The following is a 21,352-nucleotide window of genomic DNA, read 5'->3' on the forward strand; positions in this document are numbered from 1 at the left end:
TTTTCGGCCTTCTGGTCACCTTGACCCAGAGACAACACAAGGGTTAAGATATTTAATTGTCCATCTCTGCCTAAATCACTGAAAAAAAGACGAGATTCAACCACAAGACACCCTGGCATATGTACTAATAGTTGTATTAGTTAGGTTAAAACAGGTTTTATTATCATGTAGGAAGAAAAAAAAAAGACTACCCATGGAATCATCTCAACATCAATGAAACTAAAATGCATGAGCTGTTGTTGTACATGCACGCGGGAGAACACTATACAAGCTATCATTGTATTCCAGATAGAGAAATAAAGTCAGGAACTTCCTGCGGACGGGAATTGTCCAGTTTCTGATGAGGGCGCAGGAAAGCACTAAGTCAGCCGTAAGTAAGAGGACTGGAGATCGACAAAGGAAGGCCAAACATGTGAGCTCATGGAGGGACGTGGCCAAATGATTCCCCGCTCCTCACATGTGCCCCAAATCCACTGGGGAGCAGGGCCTTGTTTGGACAAGCCATCCTCGCAACAAGACACATTCAGCAGGGACTGTGTTCTAGTGGCTCAGGACAGTCAGAAATAAAGCTGCTCGAGCGGAGGAAAGAATAACAAAATGTTTTTTTTAACACAATTTGAAGTGTCAAATAAATAACACACAAGCATGTTTTATAATATTTATTGGTTTATGATTTACATGCGGATGATGATAGTGAGAACTACAGTGAAAAGGAGTGTCTTTAATTGTTAACTGTCACGGTAATGTGCAGTAGCACCTGGAAAACCGGTTGAACTTCATAGTTTTGATCTGGGTGTAATCTGATTCTGGGGAACAGGATGAATTGTGTCGTATTAATGACGTACTTTGAGAAATATATGATGAATTGGATCATAATAATGCCAATCATTTTCACACACAAAATATAAAATATGTTTCATAAAAAAAAAAGCAAAGAAATGTATCGTCGAACTTGACTTTACTTACGTGTGTATATCTACAGAATTAAAAAAGGAACTCAGAAATAAATCAAGTAAAGTAAAACAGAAACAGTACAGGAAATTCAAAATTCTTGAACAACGTGGATTTAATTTGGAAATATGAATAGAAGATGCATACATTTAAATACAATCTTTTATTTGAGTTTATAATTCATTTGACTTAATTGTGTATTTCTTTCCATGTGTCGCTATATTGCAAAAATAAAATAATATAAACTAAAACACTTGTGGATTTTCAATTTTCGATTCCAACTCTAGGGGCAGCATATGGTCTGGTGCACAACACAGTATCCAACGAGGTAGAAGGAGTTAACAGAGGGCAAAGTTTCCTTCCGAATTTATACTGTAAGAAAAGAGAAACCCTGCTTTAAAGGTAAGACCTGCGTGAAAAGAAGAAACAATGCAAGTGATGCGTCCGCAAAACGATTTTTGTTGATACCGTTAGTTAACAATAACACTAGTTAAATTTGCGTTTAAACCTACTCCATGAGGCTTTTCTGCCAGAAATTAAATGGAGTAAAACTAAAAACTGACCGCTATCTTGAAGGAGATTGTTGTTAGTTTTTTTTTTATTTTGTCCCGAGTCGACCTCACATGAATGATCCGAGGACCAGATCTTCTGTTCAGACCGAAAAAAGACTGTAGACCAGCAACTCTTCCCACCAGAAACTCGCCGCTAAAAGCTATTTTGACCAGCGTTTGACGTAAGTTTCGTTAACCATGAAGTCCTCACTGTCTAAACTTTGTTCATAAACAAATACCATGGTAACAAATCTAACTTTGAAATAACTGTGTTGGACTGTTATTCATTAAATATTTTTTACAAGTTGTTATGTATCTGAACAAAAACATACACAATCTGAGCCAAGTTTGCTGTTTACTTTTCAATTATTAATAAATACTAAACACGTCAAAAACGTGTCAATTTTAATATTTTCTTAAATCAAACGTGTTTTATTTCCTCCTCCACAGACACCCTCCCTGCAGCTATGGTGGCCAGGACGGCTCTGAGCAAAGGCATCGCCTGCCATCGCCTCAGTCAGCACGCCACGCTATACGTCAACGAGATGACGTCACCGGTGACCGGACGACCTCCACGAGAAGCCTCTGGGGGTCACAAGCCCCTGACACTCATGCTGCCGTGGATGGGGGCGCGTCCTCAGGCCTTGGCCAAATATTGTGAAATCTACCTCCGCACAGGATTCGATGTGCTTGTGGTGGAGAGTGAGGTGAGGACACGAGGGGGATGTCTTGTGATGTCTACAAAGTCGGTCAACCGTTACCCAAACAAGAACTAATACAAATCGAAACGAATATGACTCTAAATGAGAGCGGGTGCTTCCCTCTCTGCTCATAATGAATAAACATTTTATCTCAACTTTTGATCTGCTGTGAAGTGACAGAAGAAAACTGGAAATACTTCTTACTGCTAGTGTTCTAGACGGGTTTGAACCTTCATTTATGTTTTAACCCTTGTGTTATCTCAGGGTCAAGGTGACCCAGAGGCTGAAAAACAAATGTGTTTTCTGGTATCCCTGATTGTCTCTGGGTCAAGGTGAACGACCTCCACCACTGCATATTCCCAGAGGCAACACAAGGGATACCACAAAAGGTTGTATTTAAGTGTCTGGGTAACCTTGTCCCTTAGAGTACACAAGGGTTAAATTATATCACTAAATTCATAAAAGAAATATCTTAAAGACTGATCAGGGTATTTCTGGAACTCCTGTTTTGTTATCAGTTTTATCTTGACCTTTAAAGTATATACTTTATTGAATATTGTTTTGATTGTTTAAGCGCTTGGTGACTCTGGTCTGGAAAAGCGCTCTATAAATAACAATTACTTACTTACTTACAACAATTTGGGTCCAAGTTATATTTCTTCACAACAGACAATATGCATTTCATCTGAGACATAATTTAGTTTTTATTCTTAAAATGTAAGTTGTTAATTTAAGACAGCGTAGGTTTGTTCTTTAATTGTGATTAACATACATTAGATTCTGAAAAAAAGAGAAAGTAAATAATCATAATTAATTCATTTGAGTGGAAAGACCTCCAAATGCTTGTTTAATGTTGTGTTATTGGTTGTGTTATTAAAGAAATCGTGTCTTTGTAATAACCAGAAGATGTAAGTCTTATTAGGAACATATGTCAAATTGTGGGTCTGGTGTAAATCATAGTTTTTATTAAAAACAATATAAACTTTTATAAACAAGAATACATGTAATCTAGTACTAGGGTCATGATTCTTCCAAAAATAATGATTGAAAACAAGATTCAATTTTATAAAGTTATAAAAATGCAATGAATATGTTCTATGTTTATAATTACTTAGTATATATTTATATTCACAATCACATTGTATAGTGCTCTTAAAAACATGGGCACATAAAAAGTGGTCAAAAGGTTTTGATTTCGAGAGATTCTATTGGTCAGGCAGCTTGTTTCACTCAAGTCCATTCCAGTACTGTCACGGATGAATCATAAGATAAAACTTCTGGAAGTGGGTGTAGTTTGAGCTCAAGAGGTTGCGGTTATAAAAAAAAATCCTGTGGAAACATGACCTTTTCTTTGCTGACACTTTACTCTCTGGTTCCATGAAGGTGAAAGACTTTCTGTGGCCACGGTGGGGTCTGGACCAGGGCAAGCGGCTGCTGGATTTGCTCCACACCGACAGCTTCGTGTCGAGGCCGATGCTCGTCCACGCCTTCTCGCTCGGTGTATTCACTTTTTCACAGATGCTGGTGCACGTGTCTCAGGACATGGAGAAGTACCAGGAACTCACCGGGAGGATCAAAGGTCAAGTGTATGATAGCTTAGTGATCGGCTCTTTGGAAAGGATGGCCACAGGTAGGATTGAAATAACAACTTTATGATTAATATACAAATATGATTCTCATCTCCTCCTCCTCCTCCTCCTATCAGGACTTGGTAAGACGGTGTTCCCGCGTTTGGAGACCGTGATCAAACAAGCAAGCCTCATTTATTTCAGCGTGTTCGAACAGCAGACCGTGGCCTACTTCGACAAAAGCATCGAGGTTTTTAAAAACAGTCCAGTCAAGGCCCCGGCTCTGTTCTTCTATTGCGACAACGATGCACTCAGCGACTCGTGCGCCGTGGAGGAAATGGTCGACCTGTGGCGTAAACGCGGCGTCACTGTCGGCCACAAGAGGTGGGAGGAGTCAATTCACGCCGGTCACCTAAAGACGCACCCGCAGGAGTACCTGGCGGCCCTGGATGTCTTTCTTCATTCAGTCAACGTCAGTCAGCTGAAGGCGAAGATGTAGCGCCGCAAAAAAGTTTTGTTACGTCGTCCTGATCACCTTGAATGCACTTGAAAACAAACAGAATTGTACATCAATCGAGAAGTATAGAGCGGTTTTATTTATGTTTGGTCATCGTTACCTAACGTTCCAGATGTCGTCAGTTATTTGGCGTCAGAAATAATACTCATGTTTACTGATACTTGACCAAAATAAACACATAGAGTACCTTAAGTTGAACGGTAATTAACTTGAATTAGCTTGAAATAGGTTACACATTAAGATTAGAGTTTAAATGTTAATTTATTGAATCAATGGTACTGGTGGAACCGGGATGTTCCGACAGCACTTGAATGCCACACCGACAATGTCCTTGTAGCTTTTACAGTCCAACAGCCTGTAAAGAAGACTATATGGCAATAATTTGGGGTGAAAATCAAATGAAAATGAGGTGAAGGTCTGTGTAATCTGAGTGATTTTCTTGTTACCTATCCATTATTGAAGCGGTATTAATATGTATCCAGGGAAATGTCATTTTTTTTATTATTAAAAAAAATTGAACATTTAATGTATTTAAAAAATAGTCAAGATATTCAGGAAACGTTTATTTAAAAAAAATACTTTTTGTTTTTATTGTTTAGAAACTAGATGTCCTGAAAATATGGAGAGATAAAAACCAAAATTGCTATAAGAAATTAGCCACTTGTGTGTGATGTATAAGTGTGTAAAAATATTCTAATGTATGTTACGATATTTATTTCTACGTAAAAAGAAAAAAACATAGCAGGTATTGCTATATAATGTCATTTAAAAAAAAGGATGTGCCTTTTGTCCTTAATTTGTGTTTTTTGTTGTGTTGGAAAATAAAAAACTAAACAGCATCAATAATGATTTGTTTCTTTTGGTGGTTTGTAACTTATTTGTAAAAATATGAGAAAGAATGTGACTTTATCACGTGTCATAACATTCACGTTTACAAGTATCTTGCTTAAATCTACATTATTTTTAGTGTAAGACTAATCGACATATTTGCTATTATTATTTATCTTTTTAATAAAAAACTTTCTTTTCATCAACAAAGGACGTCCAGCAGGTGGCGACATTGGCGCTCTTTCTTTCAGAGACGAAACTATGACGACTTCCGCTCACTTTTCCAACATGGCCGCTCCCGCATGTAAACATGCGACATGAAGCTTTGCCAGTTTTGTCTCAGATAAAATATTAAAGCTAACGCCAGGACAATTTCTTTAACTCAACATCGAGTGAGATATAGTTCATATCATCAAACGTTTCAAAAAATATTTCATTGGTAAGTGTGTGAAGCCATGGCAGCGCAGACCATCTTTGTACGTTTGCTGCCAGTGTTGGCAACAAATGAACGCTTGGAGGAAATTTTCTCCGAGATTGGACCTGTCAAACAATGCTTCGTGGTCAAAGAGAAAGGTATTCCCCCTTTTTTTTAATTTATAAAAAACTTCTATGTACTAATTTGGACCTGGACTATGTTCCACGTGTCGTACAGGGACGGAAAAGTGTCGTGGCTTCGGCTATGTCACCTACTCCATGGAAGAAGATGCTCTGCGAGCTTTGAAAGAAATCAAAGAATACGATGGACGCAAGTTGAGCTTGTCAGTGGCCAAGAAGAAGATAAGAGAAAAAAAGAAGGCGGGTATGTAAAGCGATGGTGTTGTGGACCTCTTCAATTATGACCAAAATTGTCTATAGTTTAAGGATTATAAGGATTATATATAATGTAAAAATTATACTTTCATAATGACAACATATTGATAATCAAATATAGTTGATATATGTCTGTTTTTTAGCTTCACTTTAATGGGTAATTTCTGCCAAAATTAAAATTTCACTCATTTTCTTTCTCTCCCTAATGTCGACTAAGGGTTGAGATTATTTTTAAACTAATCCGTTCCTTCCTAGAGTTATAGGCAAAATGTACGTCCATTTGACAGTCGCTAATAAGGCTCACGTTTCAACATTAATATCACAAGCATTCCAGGCTACAGTCTTCACTTAGAGCAATATCTACCTGGAGTGTTTCCTCTCTGCGTGTCTGCATGTTAGCCTTTAAGATTGTGCTACAAATAATCTTTAAATATAGACATTACAGGCGAGCAGTATGTAAGTAAGTAATGGTTATTTCTAGAGCGCCTTATGGAGGTATTTGGATATTTTTAAGTGTCCTTTTGGATGAATAAAACTGATCCAAAAAATCTCATTTGCCACCGTTAAATGGTCATACATTTCTGCCTATAACTCCAAAAAAATAACTGAAAACTTTGAAAATAATCCCAACACTTGTGTTGTGAATCTTTCGCTTTAAGAGGTAGAGGTTTTGTAAAATACAAAATGAGACCATAACGTTTTTGTCAGGTAGGCCAGTTTAGATTTAAATCAAATACTCAAGCACAGGGGGGGGCAAATGGTTTGCATCATGCTTGAATCTAACCAGTATCTGTATAGCTTTTAGGCTGCAATATCCACCAGCTTCCTATTCCATGATGTATATAGAAGTCATTTACATTGAAATCTATTTTTAGCACCCAAGGATCCAGATCAAGAGCCAGGTGGAGAACCAGCTGCAGAACCAGTTGGAGAACCGGCGAAAAGTGAGCCTAAACCCAAAGCCATAAGGAAAAAGACACTTAGGTCCAGACTTATTATCAGAAACCTAAGTTTTAAGGCAAGTTTTACTTTTTCTTCTGTCTTGAAATTGAGGTAATGCTGCATTTTTTTTTAACAACAGTTATCTTATATTTTAGTGTTCTGAAGATGACCTGAAAAACGTTTTTTCCAAGTTTGGAACAGTGGTTGAATCTAAAATCCCTCTCAAGCCTGGTAAAATAAACAATTTGTCTGGTGAGCTCGAAATGATGTCAAATAATATGTTGTCAATGTTTTACAGATGGAAAGATGCGAGGGTTTGCTTTCGTCATGTTTAAGAATATTTGCGAAGCGTCACAGGCACTGAAAGCTATGAACCTGAAGGAGATAAATGGTGGGAAATGTTTGAAGCTTTTCTGAAATTTGCTCTGTTCTTGTCAAGTCATTTCAAATGTGTTGCCTTGAAGGTCGTCAAATTGCTGTGGACTGGGCCGTGCCAAAGGACAAATATGTTGCCAACAATCAAACGACCGCTGAAGGTAAACAGTTATTCAAATCATCATCAATGAACTACAATAACAATACTTTTTTTTAAATATTTTTAAAAGAAAAAACAGCAAATGAAGAAGTGATCGTAAAGGACCAAGAACCCTCACAAAAGACAGAGTATGATCTTCAAATTATATGTTTATTTGTCTTTCAATTGAATTGCTGATGTGATATTTCTGCAGAGATATCAAATGCAGTCGACGTAATTTTCTGTGGAGGATATATTTATTCATAAAATGTGTAAAATATTTGTCGAACTTAGACCTAGACCTTCAGAGGTGTGTGTTTAGTTATCTGCCCATGTGTGGAGTAAACTCATTATAAAATTGATCGTTTTAAGTTTCATGTTGTTTTTTTTTAAAACACTGTCATTTGAATATGTATGCAGGGTTCCATCCAAAACGACTTCGAAGTCGGTGAAAAATAAAAAGGAAGAGCCACAATCTGAGGATGATGATGAGGAAAATGATGATGATGATGATGATGATGATGATGACAGTGATGAGGATGAAGATGAGAAGGGTAGCATTGCTTCTGAACAAGAGGAAGATGATGATGAAGACGATGAGCAAGAGGACAGCGATGATGAAGATAGTGACGATTATGACGATGATGATGATGAAGATGATGATGAAATGGAATTAAGTAAGACCCCAAAGCTTGGTGTTAAGATTATTTTGTATCGTTTTAAAACACAGTTTTATTCCCTCTCAGCTCCAAAGAAAGCTCCCAAAAAGAATCTTCCATCAGATGTGAACCAAGGTAGAACCGTATTTATCAGGTTTGTTTCTTATTTATCATTTTATAATACTTAAACTTTCTTCCAATATTTAATTATTTTTTTCTGTATTTTTCCATCATCAATGTATTTGATATTACTTGGTTTAGGAATCTTTCTTTTGACACCGAAGAAGAAGGCCTGGAGGAAGTTCTTCTGAAGTACGGAGAACTCAATTACATCAAGATTGTTCTCCATCCAGACACTGAACATTCCAAAGGTTTGCGAACAGTTCCTGCCTTTACCTTTTTTAATTTTCTTTTTATCATTATATTATAACTGTCTTCGTCTTATTCCAGGTTGTGCTTTTGCACAGTTTAAAAAAAAGGAAGCTGCTGATAAATGTATGGCTGTGGCAGCGGACGAAGAACGGGTATTTTTTATTCTGGTTAACAGATTCATCCAATCGATCCGGTCCGTTAGTCCAATCTCCTAATGTTGCATCTCCTCCACGCAGGGTGGGATCCGGTTGGATGGCAGGAAGCTCTTCATCGTAGCAGCTGTCACCAGAGAAGATGCCGTCAAGTTGAAGGTGGACAAAAAGAAAACGGAGTCCGGATCAAGAAACCTTTTCCTCGCCAGAGAAGGATGTGAGTAAAATACTTTAATTATTTAAGTATCTAAACCCTATTTGTACAGACATGAGTTATATTTATGCGCAAGTAAGTAAGTAGTTAATAATGAGTGATGAAAACAAGTAAAAATAAAATTGTTTTTCTAGTTTCTACAATTCTACATTATCCATTTCATAGTTTTTAGTCTCGACAACGATTTAAGTACGTTCAGAGGGCCTGGATTTAAGTTGTGCATTAACAAGCTAGTAAAAAGTAACACACCATTATGGAGAGGAGATGAGTGTTGATGGGAGGTCAAATGGATTTCAGTCATGTGACCTGATTGATCATATGCATCATCCTTTTTTCCAGTAAGCCAGGTGGCAGCTCCAAGAATAACGTCTTTCTAAACAGCCTGGTTTAATGATATAACATGTTTTAAGTTCGGTTTAACAGTTTATTATTTGCCTTGTCTGACTTCTGTGGCGTCTCTGCAGTGATCCGGGTTGGAAGCAAGGCGGCCGAAGGAGTTTCTGAAATGGACATGGCCAAAAGAGTTCGAGTGAGTGTTTATTTTCAAAGCTCCTGCTTTATAAATGAGCTTCTCACAGTTATTAATAATCCTCTCTCTTTGATTCTCTGACAGTTTGAAGACTTAAAAAGGGCCAAACTTCGGGACCAGAGCATTTTTGTCTCAAAGATTCGACTGTGTGTCCATAACCTCCCGAAATTTGTTGACCAACAAAAATTCAAAACTATTTGTCTTCAGCCTTTTAAGGGCAGCAAAGGAGCAAGAATTACAGAGGTGAGAAATACTTTTTAAATATACAGTCATGACCAGCAGGGGGTGGTGTTGTCACAGGTTTTTGTTCTGTCCGCTGCAGTGCCGAATCATGTATGACAAGAAGCCACAGAAAGGTCAGGTGATGGGACAGTCGTTGGGTTACGGGTTTGTCCAGTTCCAGGAGCACGAGCACGCTCTCGCAGTACTCCGTCACCTCAACAACAATCCTGATATCTTCGGCGAGCAAAAGGTATTTTCATGTCACTTCTATTTGGTCAGACATCCTCGGCATGTGAAGCCGTTTTCAAATATGTTTTCCACAGAGACCCATCGTGGAGTTCTCCCTGGAGGATATGCGGAAGCTGAAAATAAAAGAATTGCGACACCAGAAAAATAAAGTGAGTAAAAAAAAAAGCGAAGTTTCCATCACAAAGAAGGATTTATATATATTGAATTGTTTTGTAGGATTTTATAAGGAGGCAGAATGAAAAAATGGCATCAAAACAACAGAAACCGGCTGATGGAAAAGTACTTAAAAAAGGTGGACCTGCTGCTCAACCCACGAATAAACCACCAAGAAAACGTCAAGGTAAGTCGTTTATTTTCAATGTATCCAAGTCAAATGAAAAACTTTACTCATTATTGTTCTGAAAAAGTGCATCAACGCCATCATTATGACCGCTTATATATGACTGTTATATGTTGGTGCACTTTTAAACGGGAAGATAAAATAACTTCTAAATCCTCTTCTAGCTCTTATAAGAGATCACTGAGGCCTTTTAGAAGACCAAGTAGTTGGCATTGTCTCTCGGACATGTCCTGGGTCTGCCCTGAGGCCTCCTCCCAACTGGACTAAAAGGTGCCTGAGCCCCCTTTACTGGCTATTCTTAATGTGGAGTATCTGCAGTTTTCCATTGAGTCCCAAAAAAGTTATTAGAAAATGAAAGTCAAGTCTCAAATCCTTTCATTAGAATGAGTGTTCTATGGTGAGCTGCCAATATCAGCGTTCTTAGACCAATGCATCACTATTTTAAAGCATGAACTGTAACATATCATCATCAGAAGCAATACTCTTGATATTTTACTTTCTTTATAGAGTGTTTTTTTTATCTTGAGCAGCAGAACTTTAAACGTAACTGGCTCAGTTAACGCATAAAATGGAATTTTCCACGGACTGGTGAACGATTTAAAAAATAACAATACATTATTTGTACCATAAATTCAAAATTGTGCACTGGTTAAAAAACATGAGTCCGAGTCGAGTCTCAAGTCAAAAACCACAAGTTTGAGACAAGTCACAAACCACAATTCTCGAGTCACAAATTATGAGGTCAAGGCTTGAGTCACAAACCACAATTTCGAGTCTTTATTCTGGAACCACAATTTCGAGTCCAGTCTCGAGACACAAACCCCAATTTCGATTCAAGTCTCGAGTCACAAACCACAATTTTTAGTCTTGATTTAGAATACACAATTTCGAGTCCAGCACGAGTCACAAACCACAATTTCGAGTCTTTATTCAGGAACCACAATTTCGAGTCCAGTCTCAAGTCACAAACCACAATTTTGAGTCTTGATTCAGAATACACAATTTCGAGTCCAGCACGAGTCACAAACCACAATTTTGATTCAAGTCTCGAGTCAAAAACCACAATTTCGAGTCTTTATTCAGGAACCACAATTTCGAGTCCAGTCTCAAGTCACAAACCACAATTTTGAGTCTTGATTCAGAATACACAATTTCGAGTCCAGCACGAGTCACAAACCACAATTTTGATTCAAGTCTCGAGTCAAAAACCACAATTTCGAGTCTTTATTCAGGAACCACAATTTCGAGTCCAGTCTCGAGACAAAAACAACAATTTCGAGTCGTTGATAAGTTCGACTTAAGTGCCACCCAAGTCCAAGGCGAAGACCCGTCTCTGCTTTGAGTCTCTCCAGAAAGATTAAGCTCCTTGCCTTGTCTCTAAGGGAGATTCCAGACACACTGTGGAGAAACTTCTATTGCTTCTATCCACAATCTTGGTCTTTAGGTCACTCAAATTTTGTAATCATAGTTGAGAGCTTTGCCTTTTGGCTCAGCTCTTTCATCAGCACAACATACTGCAGCTTGATTGGCTGCTTTTGTTGTAATAGGAAAAACATCTGTTGATGATATTTTTATTTTTATTTTTCAGCAGCGGTTCAGCCTCAGCAGGCAGATGCGAAATATTCCGGTTTCCAGACCAGATCTGAGGTGGAGTATGTGGAGCTGGAGGACGGGAAGAAGAGGAAGAAGGTTCTCCCGATGCCTTCTCACCACGGACCTAAGAACAGGTACAGTTCGTTCCACACGTCTCTGAAAATATTTTATTTTATTGTGAAATCTCTACCGTGTGTTTTTGCAATGTGGAGATAATCACCACAGTTGTTTCTCTTCTTTTAAAAATCTTCATCCATATTTTGTTTCAGACTGCGCGACAAAGGAAAACAACAGGCGCCTCCAGCTAAGAAGACCAGACCCGGGCAGAGCAGGAAGGATCGCCAGAGACGACAAATGGAGAAACCAACACAGGCCGGAAATCAGGTTTGTACTTCCTCCTCTTGAAAATGTACCTTCCAAAGCAGGAATAAATAAAGAAAGAATATTTGGTCGGAACCGTTAAACTGTACTGTCACAGATTTCCTCTCTCTCATCCCAGCTTAGCTGAAATGAAATCGCTGCTGATAATATTGTCTCTTCATATTTTAAAAAGATCAAGAATCAAGATATTTTGGAAATAAAAGGAGGATTATATATTAGCAAAAACATCTTTACAAGAAGCTTATCTTGATTATCAAACACATTTACTAAAAAAGCAATTGAAAAGTAACCAAATATTACTATAACACAGAGTAATTGTGTGAATGCTGGGAAGCATTCATTGTGTGAATGCTGGAAAGCATTTCTGCTTCTCCTCCCACAAATTTTATCCGATTTAGACCGTTCAAACTTTTATCAATTCAGCTTGTTTCCGAAATGCGGGCTTTGTTCTAGCTTCCTTTTATCTCTTCCACTCTTTCTTTTATTCCTCTTTTTCTACTCCATTCATTTCAATGGGAAACTCATGTTTCAAATCCTTCCACTTTGACCTACTACTTCCACTACTACTTCTTCTACTAATACTTCTACTTATTCTTCTTTTACTACTAATTCCACTTGTTCTTCTTTTAATACTAATTCCACTACTACTTCAGCACAGCAGGGTCAACATTCACACTGCATTTTCTTCTGGAAATGCACTCTTTCTAGTTTTAATACAGTTCCTACCACTGAGTGCAAGATAAAAACTGATTAAGGTTTGATGACGGATTATCTTTCTTTGAATAAACTTGATTTTAGTACTGAAGATGAAAGATTAATGCAATATTTCAAATTGTCCGTGTTTAGTCATAAATACCAACGATTACATTCTTATTAAATAATAGCAAAAGTGCTTCACATGACAAAAAAAAAAGAGATCATTTCCATCAGTAATTGGTCAACATCGCTAACTAGTTTATCTCAAATAGTTTGCACAGACAAACTAAATGGTTTGTTGTATACATCTTATGTTGGTGTTTGATTCCAGGCTCGAGCGACGACGAAGCCGGCCAAGAGGAGGCAGGGAGGAGATCGTTTCGACTCGCTGGTGGAGCAGTACAAGAAGAAGCTGATGGCCAACAGCAGTGGCAGCTCCATCAGAAAAAGCAAGTGGTTCGATAGTTAGAGACCCTGTGCTGCGGTTTTTAAACATAAACCATGATCAAGTTTTTTTTCTTTGTGTAATTCAATTGTTTATGAGAAATATCCTGTTGAAATGTTGAGGTCATGTGATATCAAGTTTTTATTAAAAGAGCTAATAACAGCAGGATTGTGTTTTGATGACTGGTCAGGAATGCAAATGTTAGTCTTGTGTTTGTGTCACTAGATAAATACACACAATCAGCCTTGGATGCAGGTGAGTCAACAACACCTACAGATAAAGTCAATTTGAACATGAATATATTTGTGTTCGACATAACCCCGGACTCGCACTAAGAGCTCTGTGGAGGCTGGTTTAATCGATCATCACTGCAATTTGGAGAGGAAGACTAATATTTGAAACGTGACCAGCTTTTCCGTACCTGGCCCTGTATCACGTAATGTCTATGTTTCAGTCCATGTGTTTGTATTGAGTGTGATTATCGTCTGCCAATGATGTTTAATGGTGATCAGATACACTTTACTTTTATAACTTGTTTCTAGACTACAGCAATCTTGTATGACGCACCGACACGAGGAAAATGGAATTTATTCTTGTATAATCTACGTTCCTGTCCTGTAGTCCCGGCGTGTGTCGTCTTCTATGTTTGCATTGTTTTTCCATCGTCACGTTTGCTGAGAGTCCAGGGTTAGTTCATTTAAAAGTACAGTAGTTGGTACTCGCACCACACAAATGGTCTTCAACAATTTTTGATTACATTTTAAATGTTTTATTTAACAGTCAAACAAGGATTCTCCATTACACAAAAAAATAAAACATTTTCAAGTTTTCTCTCAATGTGAGTTGAACTTTATACTTCCTGTGTAATGTGTACACAAATGTTTTGAGTCTTGGCCGTGTTTTTTTTTTGTTTTTTTTAACCTCATTGACAGTAGATGAGTCACTTTATCAGTCCCCTTAAAAACAAACATCCCACTTTTTTTTTTTATTCTCTCTTTTCATTTCATCATTTCCGGTCAAGTTGAATTCTAGACTCGTTCACAGTGACTGAAAAAACTTTTTTCTATCCTGTTTCTCACGAGTGAAGATAGTTTAACGTTCTTTTCGCTTCACTCTTATTTTCTTAATAAAAATATTCACTGAAAGTAAAATCCGTATCAAAATATTTTTGGTTGCAAAATAGAACTTCTTGAAATAAATACAAATGCTTTGTAATAAGTGCCAAGTGTTAAGTGTCTTTCATCAGATCTCGGGTCTGATCAGCAGGAATCCATGCGGTCCAACTTTTCCAGAAGCTGATCCAAGAGCTTCCTCACCCTCTCCACCGCCTCAATGGTGACGCTGTGAGTGTAATGCCTTTGACTCTGGAGCGTCTGGAGAGTGCTGGACGTCGGCGCTCTCGTCTGCTGGCCGCCGCAGTGGTGGACGATGTGGCCGGTCAGTGACGCCATCTCGGCTTTCACCTGAGTGTAGCGTCCGAAGGAGCCTGAGATGAATTCGTTTAAACCCTCCAAGATCACGGCGAACGAAGAGAGTCCGTCAAAGTCCTCTGGAGTTATAGTCAGGTGAGTGGGACCCTGGTGAAGGAGAGATGGTGTTGAAACAGTTTAATAACTAAACGAATTAAACAGAATTAGTGAATTGTGAAAAAAGAACCTCAGGACACGATAGCATCTACTGCTCTTTTGATCCAAATGAGCCCCAGGGGCTGAACTTGGTCAATTGTTTGCTAGAAATCAAACAATGGCTGAGTGAAAACACTTTGCAGCTAAATGTGGACAAAACAGAAAAACTCTGGTTATGATAAGATTCCAGGGTTCAGTCAGTACTTGGGTGACTTAGGCCAGTCTGTCAAACTGAGCCTGAGAAACCTGGGTGTTGTATTTGACAAAGACATGTCCCAACACGATCTGGACCTTGTAATCCATGCATTTGTGTCTTGTCGTTTAGACTATTGTAACCGTTTATTTCCGTGTCAAACTCGTTGTCTCGCCTGCAGAATTCTGACCCGCTCTAGTAGAAGAACACACATTCTATAGATCCTTTAATCTCTTCACTGGCTGCCAGTTTCTTTCAGGATCAATTTTAATTTATTCTGGTTCTTACTTTCAAAGCTATTCATGGTCAGGCTCCTCCTTACATCACTGATCTGATCCAGCCTTACACCCCAGTTCGGGCTCTTAGGTTAGTGTATCAGAATCTACTTATAGTTCCTTGCACAAGGTTCAGGACCAGAGGAGAGAAATCCTTTCAGGCTTTTTGCTCTTAAGCTTTGGAACAATCTCCCTCTCCCTCTGTGTTTGATGATCTACTGAATCCTTCAAGAAACATAATAAGATATTTTTATTCGTGCAGACTTTTCCTTGATTCTCGGAGACTCCTGTGTTTCTCTCAGTGTTATCTTGACCTTTTAAGTATTTATTTTATTGAGTATTGTTTTGATTGTTTAAGCGCTTTGTGACCCTGGTCTGGAAAAGTACCCTACAAATAAATGTAAATTACAATATAGTTATTTATTAAGATATTCTATACAGTTAAAAAGAAAACCACACACTATTATTTAAAATTAAAAAGACAAATCACAAATATTTAATTAAAATCAAAGGCTTCATTTTGGTGTAGGTGATGTTGTTTATATATTTTACTACCACATAATCTAAGTTTTCTTCAGGTTTATATCAAGAAATATACATTGGAGGCCATATACATTGCTGCATCAATATTAAAACACCTCTAATGTAAATAAAAGTCATAATATAATCCAAACCACAATTCAAGAGTTAATATTTTAGAAATCAAATTAATGTTCTGAAGTTACATTAACAAAATAAAATGCATTGCAGGTTTTGATAATTTCAATATTTTATGCACATGTATAAATAAACTTTTAATATTTTTGCAAAGTTCTCGATGATACATACATGATACAGAATGTGCCCGTGCAAAACTCACCCGCACATCGCACACATTAAGAGTGAAGAAGTAAAATTTAACTTTACAACTTTAGTAAATCCTTCATAAGAGTCATGGATCCAGATGGTAAGTCTAAAACAAAATTAAGTGGGTTTTTTTTTTTTTTTTTTTTCCTTGTTCCAATATTGACATTTCCTGAAACTGTCCTTTGAATTGATTCAGAACTTTTGCAAACAAATGCAGAAGAACACATAATCGTTTTGTGTGGAATTAAAAGTAATATTCAATTAAAATATATTGAAATATAACACAAAAAGTCAACAATTAAATACTAGAATCCAGAAGCACAAACAACGCATCTTGTCGTCATAAACCTTTTTGTTTGTGTCATGCTCAAGGAAGCATTCTGGCTATGTTGCCTAAATAAATGTAACTTTGTCGTGTTCGTCAAAGATTGTTGCAGAATAAAATTAAAGTAATGTTAAAAAAAAATGGGGATTTCTTTCATTGTATGGTCTGATAAATCTGCATTTATTTGTTGGTTTAAAACTGCTTAAAAGTATGCAAAAGTGCATCTTAAATGTGATTAAGTTAGTGAAAATGTATAGTATAATTTATAGATGATTAAAGCTCCTTCGGTGTTCTTGTTAATTCTAGTGGCTTTGTTCGAGCAAATTTACTATATGAACAAAAACAGCCGAGAAAAAGTTTAATTCAAGAGTTGATTTGACATATTCTTGATCATATCACTTTAGTTCTTGAATTATAAGACCATTGATTAAAAGTTTTGTCTTAAAGATTGTTTAGGTTCACTTTTTAATGTAAATTTCAGCTTCAATTAAACAAAGTTCATCAAAACTATATAAAAAAAATATTTTTCACTGATAAATAAACTCATTAAGCTTTTTTTTTTGAGAATGAAAATACAAAACAAAAAACAAAGTCCCTTAAGTTGGAAGACGGACTCACCTCTGTTTTGTGCAGCTTGGCGGCCAGCTGCTCCGCCATCCTCCGGACCTTCAACTTAATTTCTTTCTGCCCTTGTGTGGGAAGAGGAACCCCCGTGGTCACGCTCACGACGTGAAAGAGCGTCAGGAACACGAGGCTGCTGCAGTGCATGGCTCCTGGTTTTCCGGCGTGTCCCAAATATAGATGCCGTTTACTGCGAGAAAGTCAAGTTGATAAAATTGTTTGCATTGAAAAGATTAAATACTATATCATTTGTCTAAATCCCCCCCAAAAAACTAAAAACTCTTACAGCAAACATCTTTGTAAATCATATTTCCAAAACATACAGAGTAAAGAAATCCACACACAAGTCACAAGCGTTGTGGGTCTTACCTCGTCCGGTGAGGATGTACTCTCTGTCGGGCTCCATCAGTGGATCTTATAAAGGAGAGGCGTTGACTCATCTCTTACTCACCTCTGTCCCTCCACCCCCCCCCCACCCCCAACGACTTCCCCACATCCCTACATCTCTCCCCCCTGAGCCCCCCCCCACCAGAAGCTCCTTCAACTTTTATACATTTTCGATACACGTTATTACATTCATTTCTTCCTTAAAAACTTCTCTTCTGCCTCTCGAATAAAATACAATAAATGTGACGTAAAAAGACCAAAGGTGCTGTTTCCACACATGCGGACTCTTATCAATGTTTATTTAGAGTAAACCTTTTCTGTTTGGACGCCTCCAATTTGAGGGAATAAATATTAAATAGTAGAGATTCTGTTGCGTAAAGAAATCTTGAATGTTGAGTTGTAAGGGTAGGTTTTTTGATCTTATCGTAGATGTTCAGCTACACACACACCATTTAACAAGAGTGTTTTATTGATAACCTTGACCTGAGAGTCCAGGTGCAATCGCTCCATCTAAATTTTTGTTTTTTTAATCTGCTGTTTGTTTTCATAAACTCCTGCGCGAACCCCGCAAAAAAAAAAGGAAATTTATTTGTGTTTGTGTATGTACATTTGTGCCTGGTATTGTGTGTTTGCTTATGTGTGTTTTTATGTATGTGGGAGTGTATCATTTTTTGTGTACATATGTGTGTGGTTTTTTTTATGCATGTGTGTGTTTCTACGTATGTATGTGCGTGCTTGTACGTGTGTTTGTGGGTTTGTGCATGTGTGTGTGCTTGTCTGGTGTGTGTTTGTGGGTGCTTGTTTGTGTGTGTGTGTGTTTTTGCATGTGTGTGTGTATGTGCGGGGCTTGTGTGTGTGTGCGTGTGTTTGTGTCTGCACACACTAGTGTGTAGAAAGAACTAATTGGTGTTTTGCTGATTTGAGTAAAAGCAGTTTCTTGGTTGCACATGTGCAGCCAGCATGGACTTCGACAGAAGCCTGAGTACCTTGGTTCCCAACGAGTTCCCAAAAATGATTCTTGGTCCTGAGAGATGCATGATGTAAGTCACGTAGCGATTTCAAGATGATCACCAGCTTTCTTTAGTTTGCGACGTCGATGCACTGGTTGCCGGAAAAGAAGCGCGTCCTGGGACAATGATGTTTTTTGATGATATAGTGATTTATAGAGAGGTAAAGGCGGAGGTTATGTAAACAGTTCAGTAATGCAGAGAGAAATGGAGGAGAAGAAGAGAGTGCAGACAGGGTGGAACAGGTGAAGATGGAAGTCAGGGTGGATACCATATATATGCTATGAATTATATGTTTTTATTTATGTTAGAATCTGATATTTTCTCCAATCAGTTGAAGCTATTGTTACAGATTCAGATAGAAAGATGTATAAAAGCATGGGGCTACATTTTTATTTTTTTTATTTTCTACCATTAATTAAAGTCATTCATTTTTATACTGATGTTCAGTGAGTCCGATATAAAGCTAAGTTCGCCGTTAGCTTGTGAAAAGCTACACATACTTTTACTTCATAAAAAAAGTATCATATCAAACTTTAATCCTTCTTCTGGCTCTAGCTGCTTGACTTGGCACATTTCTGAAAGGGTCCTGCTTAAGGAAGTTTTTGGGAAATATGAGTTCATCTGCAGTTTCACCGGGAATACTGGATTATAAAGAAAACATGAAGATTGCAGATGGACTCCACATTTAAATAACTCATACAAGTGTTTCCTGGAATCTTGGTTGAAGAAAAAAAAAACCCATAATGGATTTATTTGCAATAAGTTCAAGTTGATTTAAGTTATTGTAGCCTCGGTGTATCTGTGATACAACTTCCTGGTTCACACATTCTTTTACAACCAGTTTCTACGGCCACTTGTAGAAACTGTAGAAAAATGGTGCCTTTATAGTGCAACAGTCCATTTCATGAGCTCTCTAAAATCTCAATAATGATGTGTTGACGAGGCTTCATGAAACGGTTGATGAGGTATCATGATACAGCGCCTTGATGTTGAAACACCACCAGATGTCACTCTCTGCTTTATAATATTTGGCTCTGATCTACTAATTCAACGAAACCTGTCATCATTTTCAAACCTAGGGTGACATCTAGTGGTATTTCAAAAATAAAGACGCTGTATCATGAGACCTCATCAACTGTTTCATGAAGCCTCATCAAACCATGACTTGTAAAAAAATGTGTGTAAAAAGGTAATCAAAACAATTCAATAATGAATAATGAACACATTTCAATATAATTTCTTATAATATAATATAATAAATAAATATTCACTATACAACAAAATAAAAACCACATTCACCATATTTTCATCAATAATAATGTACTCTTTTTATTTATTTTTAAATGGCAGTAAAATAAATTGTCTGAAAACTCCTTCCACAGTTTAATAACCTGTATACCACTCCATAATACAAGCATGTCGTAGCTGTACAAAGACACTGTTTCTTTAATTGACGACACTCAAAGCTTCACACAAACCAAGATCTCCAGGAGGAAAGTTCATAATTTATAAAGTTTGATAAAGTTTGATAAGCTAACCACCACCATGAATACACAGAATGGATCCGATTACAACTTTGAACGCTTGTCCTTATACCAAAAGGGAATTTCCACAATACTTGCTAGTTTAGCTAGTTAATAACAGCTAGATTCAGTGATTCAACTTTTCACCCATGACACTTAATAACCATTTTGAAAAAAGTTGAATTAGTTTTGAATAAATACATGTTTGTTACGAAATGGACAAGATGTTTTTCGCTGCTCTGTGGGAAAAAAAGAAAGTTTTTTGCAGGTTCACTTTCTGCAGAAAAACAAGAGGACAGCAGAGAAAGTCTTTAATAATTCATGAGCATGGTTTGTCACATGACTTATGGTAGCACATATGAGTCACATCCACGGAGGAATGTGCCCCTGGAGCCCCGCACACACACACACACTCGAACACACACACACACACACACACACACATACCTCCACTCACAGGTCTCAAACCCTGTGCATCCCTCACTCTCTAACCCAGCCAATGACGAACTATGGTCCCGACCTCCGGCCCGGGCGACACTTTAACAGCCTCAGACTCGTTATCCAATTACATCCAGATGCAAAACCGAGGAGTGAGTCACGGGAACGACGGGAATTCTCTGATCTCTCCCAGACATCTGAGTGACGTTAACAATGACGTACGGTAATTGAAAAATCCTTGATTCAGCAGTATTGGCCTGGGTGACGGTGATCACGTCAATGTGGGGAAGAGATCGATGAACAAGCTCAATATTGACTTGAGAGATTGAACATTCCTTTTTTTTTTTTAATAGAAGAATACTTTTTAAACTTAAATTGTTGGGTATAAATAGATTTTTCCGAGGGTTCATATTGGGATATGTGTCAGGGTTGCTCAATGGAATGTAAAGAAAAAAAACTTCCAACACATGTATGAGTTGTTATGTGTTACAGATGTGTTGCTATGGATACTGTGTTCAGGGGGATCTGTAACTATGAGCTTTTGGTGGTGGACATGCTGGTGCAGAGTCCTGTAGCCCTGGGCTCCATCTCAACTCCAGCTAATACTCCCTTAAAACATCTGTCTTCGTCTCACCAGCTTTATTCCACCTTCCCAGTCTCACCTCTTTCTGGGTAAAGCGCTGCCCGGGGAGGGGCGACAGACGACCCCCATGAAGTCGTACCAAAAATAAAAAAGGTTTTCATTTAAAAATTCTAAAAGTTACTCGCAGAAGTGCTTCATTTGATTTGATTTTCTGATCTTTACTCAAAGGCTATTTGCTGTCCTTCATTCATTTTCCTGTCACCCTGCACTCAGAGACGAACAAACATACACA

General features: G+C 37.7%; 3 protein-coding genes across 3 annotated transcripts; 2 read left to right on the forward strand and 1 right to left on the reverse strand.

The window, feature by feature from the left end:
• The first annotated feature begins 1,423 nt into the window (after nucleotides 1–1,423).
• LOC148073773 (transmembrane protein 53) lies at nucleotides 1,424–5,134 on the forward strand. The gene is made up of 4 exons (XM_087797205.1): nucleotides 1,424–1,684; nucleotides 1,953–2,209; nucleotides 3,587–3,833; nucleotides 3,909–5,134. Exons 2-4 carry the CDS (start codon nucleotides 1,970–1,972, stop codon nucleotides 4,268–4,270), a joined length of 849 nt encoding a protein of 282 aa, XP_087653331.1. The 5' UTR covers nucleotides 1,424–1,684; nucleotides 1,953–1,969; the 3' UTR covers nucleotides 4,271–5,134.
• Nucleotides 5,135–5,411: 277 nt separating this feature from the next.
• rbm28 (RNA binding motif protein 28) lies at nucleotides 5,412–13,399 on the forward strand. Its single transcript, XM_087797594.1, has 20 exons — nucleotides 5,412–5,689; nucleotides 5,769–5,915; nucleotides 6,802–6,944; nucleotides 7,024–7,099; nucleotides 7,167–7,259; nucleotides 7,333–7,404; nucleotides 7,474–7,531; nucleotides 7,803–8,059; nucleotides 8,129–8,195; nucleotides 8,303–8,412; nucleotides 8,492–8,565; nucleotides 8,650–8,782; nucleotides 9,244–9,308; nucleotides 9,393–9,551; nucleotides 9,631–9,780; nucleotides 9,854–9,928; nucleotides 9,996–10,119; nucleotides 11,708–11,846; nucleotides 11,982–12,096; nucleotides 13,121–13,399. The coding sequence occupies exons 1-20, from the start codon at nucleotides 5,572–5,574 to the stop codon at nucleotides 13,256–13,258; spliced, it is 2,313 nt and encodes a 770-aa protein (XP_087653720.1). The 5' UTR covers nucleotides 5,412–5,571; the 3' UTR covers nucleotides 13,259–13,399.
• Nucleotides 13,400–13,516: 117 nt separating this feature from the next.
• LOC148073775 (leptin-like) lies at nucleotides 13,517–17,560 on the reverse strand. The gene is made up of 2 exons (XM_087797595.1): nucleotides 17,117–17,560; nucleotides 13,517–14,811 (listed from the first exon to the last, which is right to left on the reverse strand). The coding sequence occupies exons 1-2, from the start codon at nucleotides 17,264–17,266 to the stop codon at nucleotides 14,494–14,496; spliced, it is 468 nt and encodes a 155-aa protein (XP_087653721.1). The 5' UTR covers nucleotides 17,267–17,560; the 3' UTR covers nucleotides 13,517–14,493.
• Nucleotides 17,561–21,352: the final 3,792 nt, after the last annotated feature.

The sequence above is a fragment of the Callionymus lyra genome, chromosome 8, assembly GCF_982586985.1.
Source record: "Callionymus lyra chromosome 8, fCalLyr1.hap1.1, whole genome shotgun sequence".
Classification (NCBI taxonomy): Eukaryota; Metazoa; Chordata; class Actinopteri; order Syngnathiformes; family Callionymidae; genus Callionymus; species Callionymus lyra.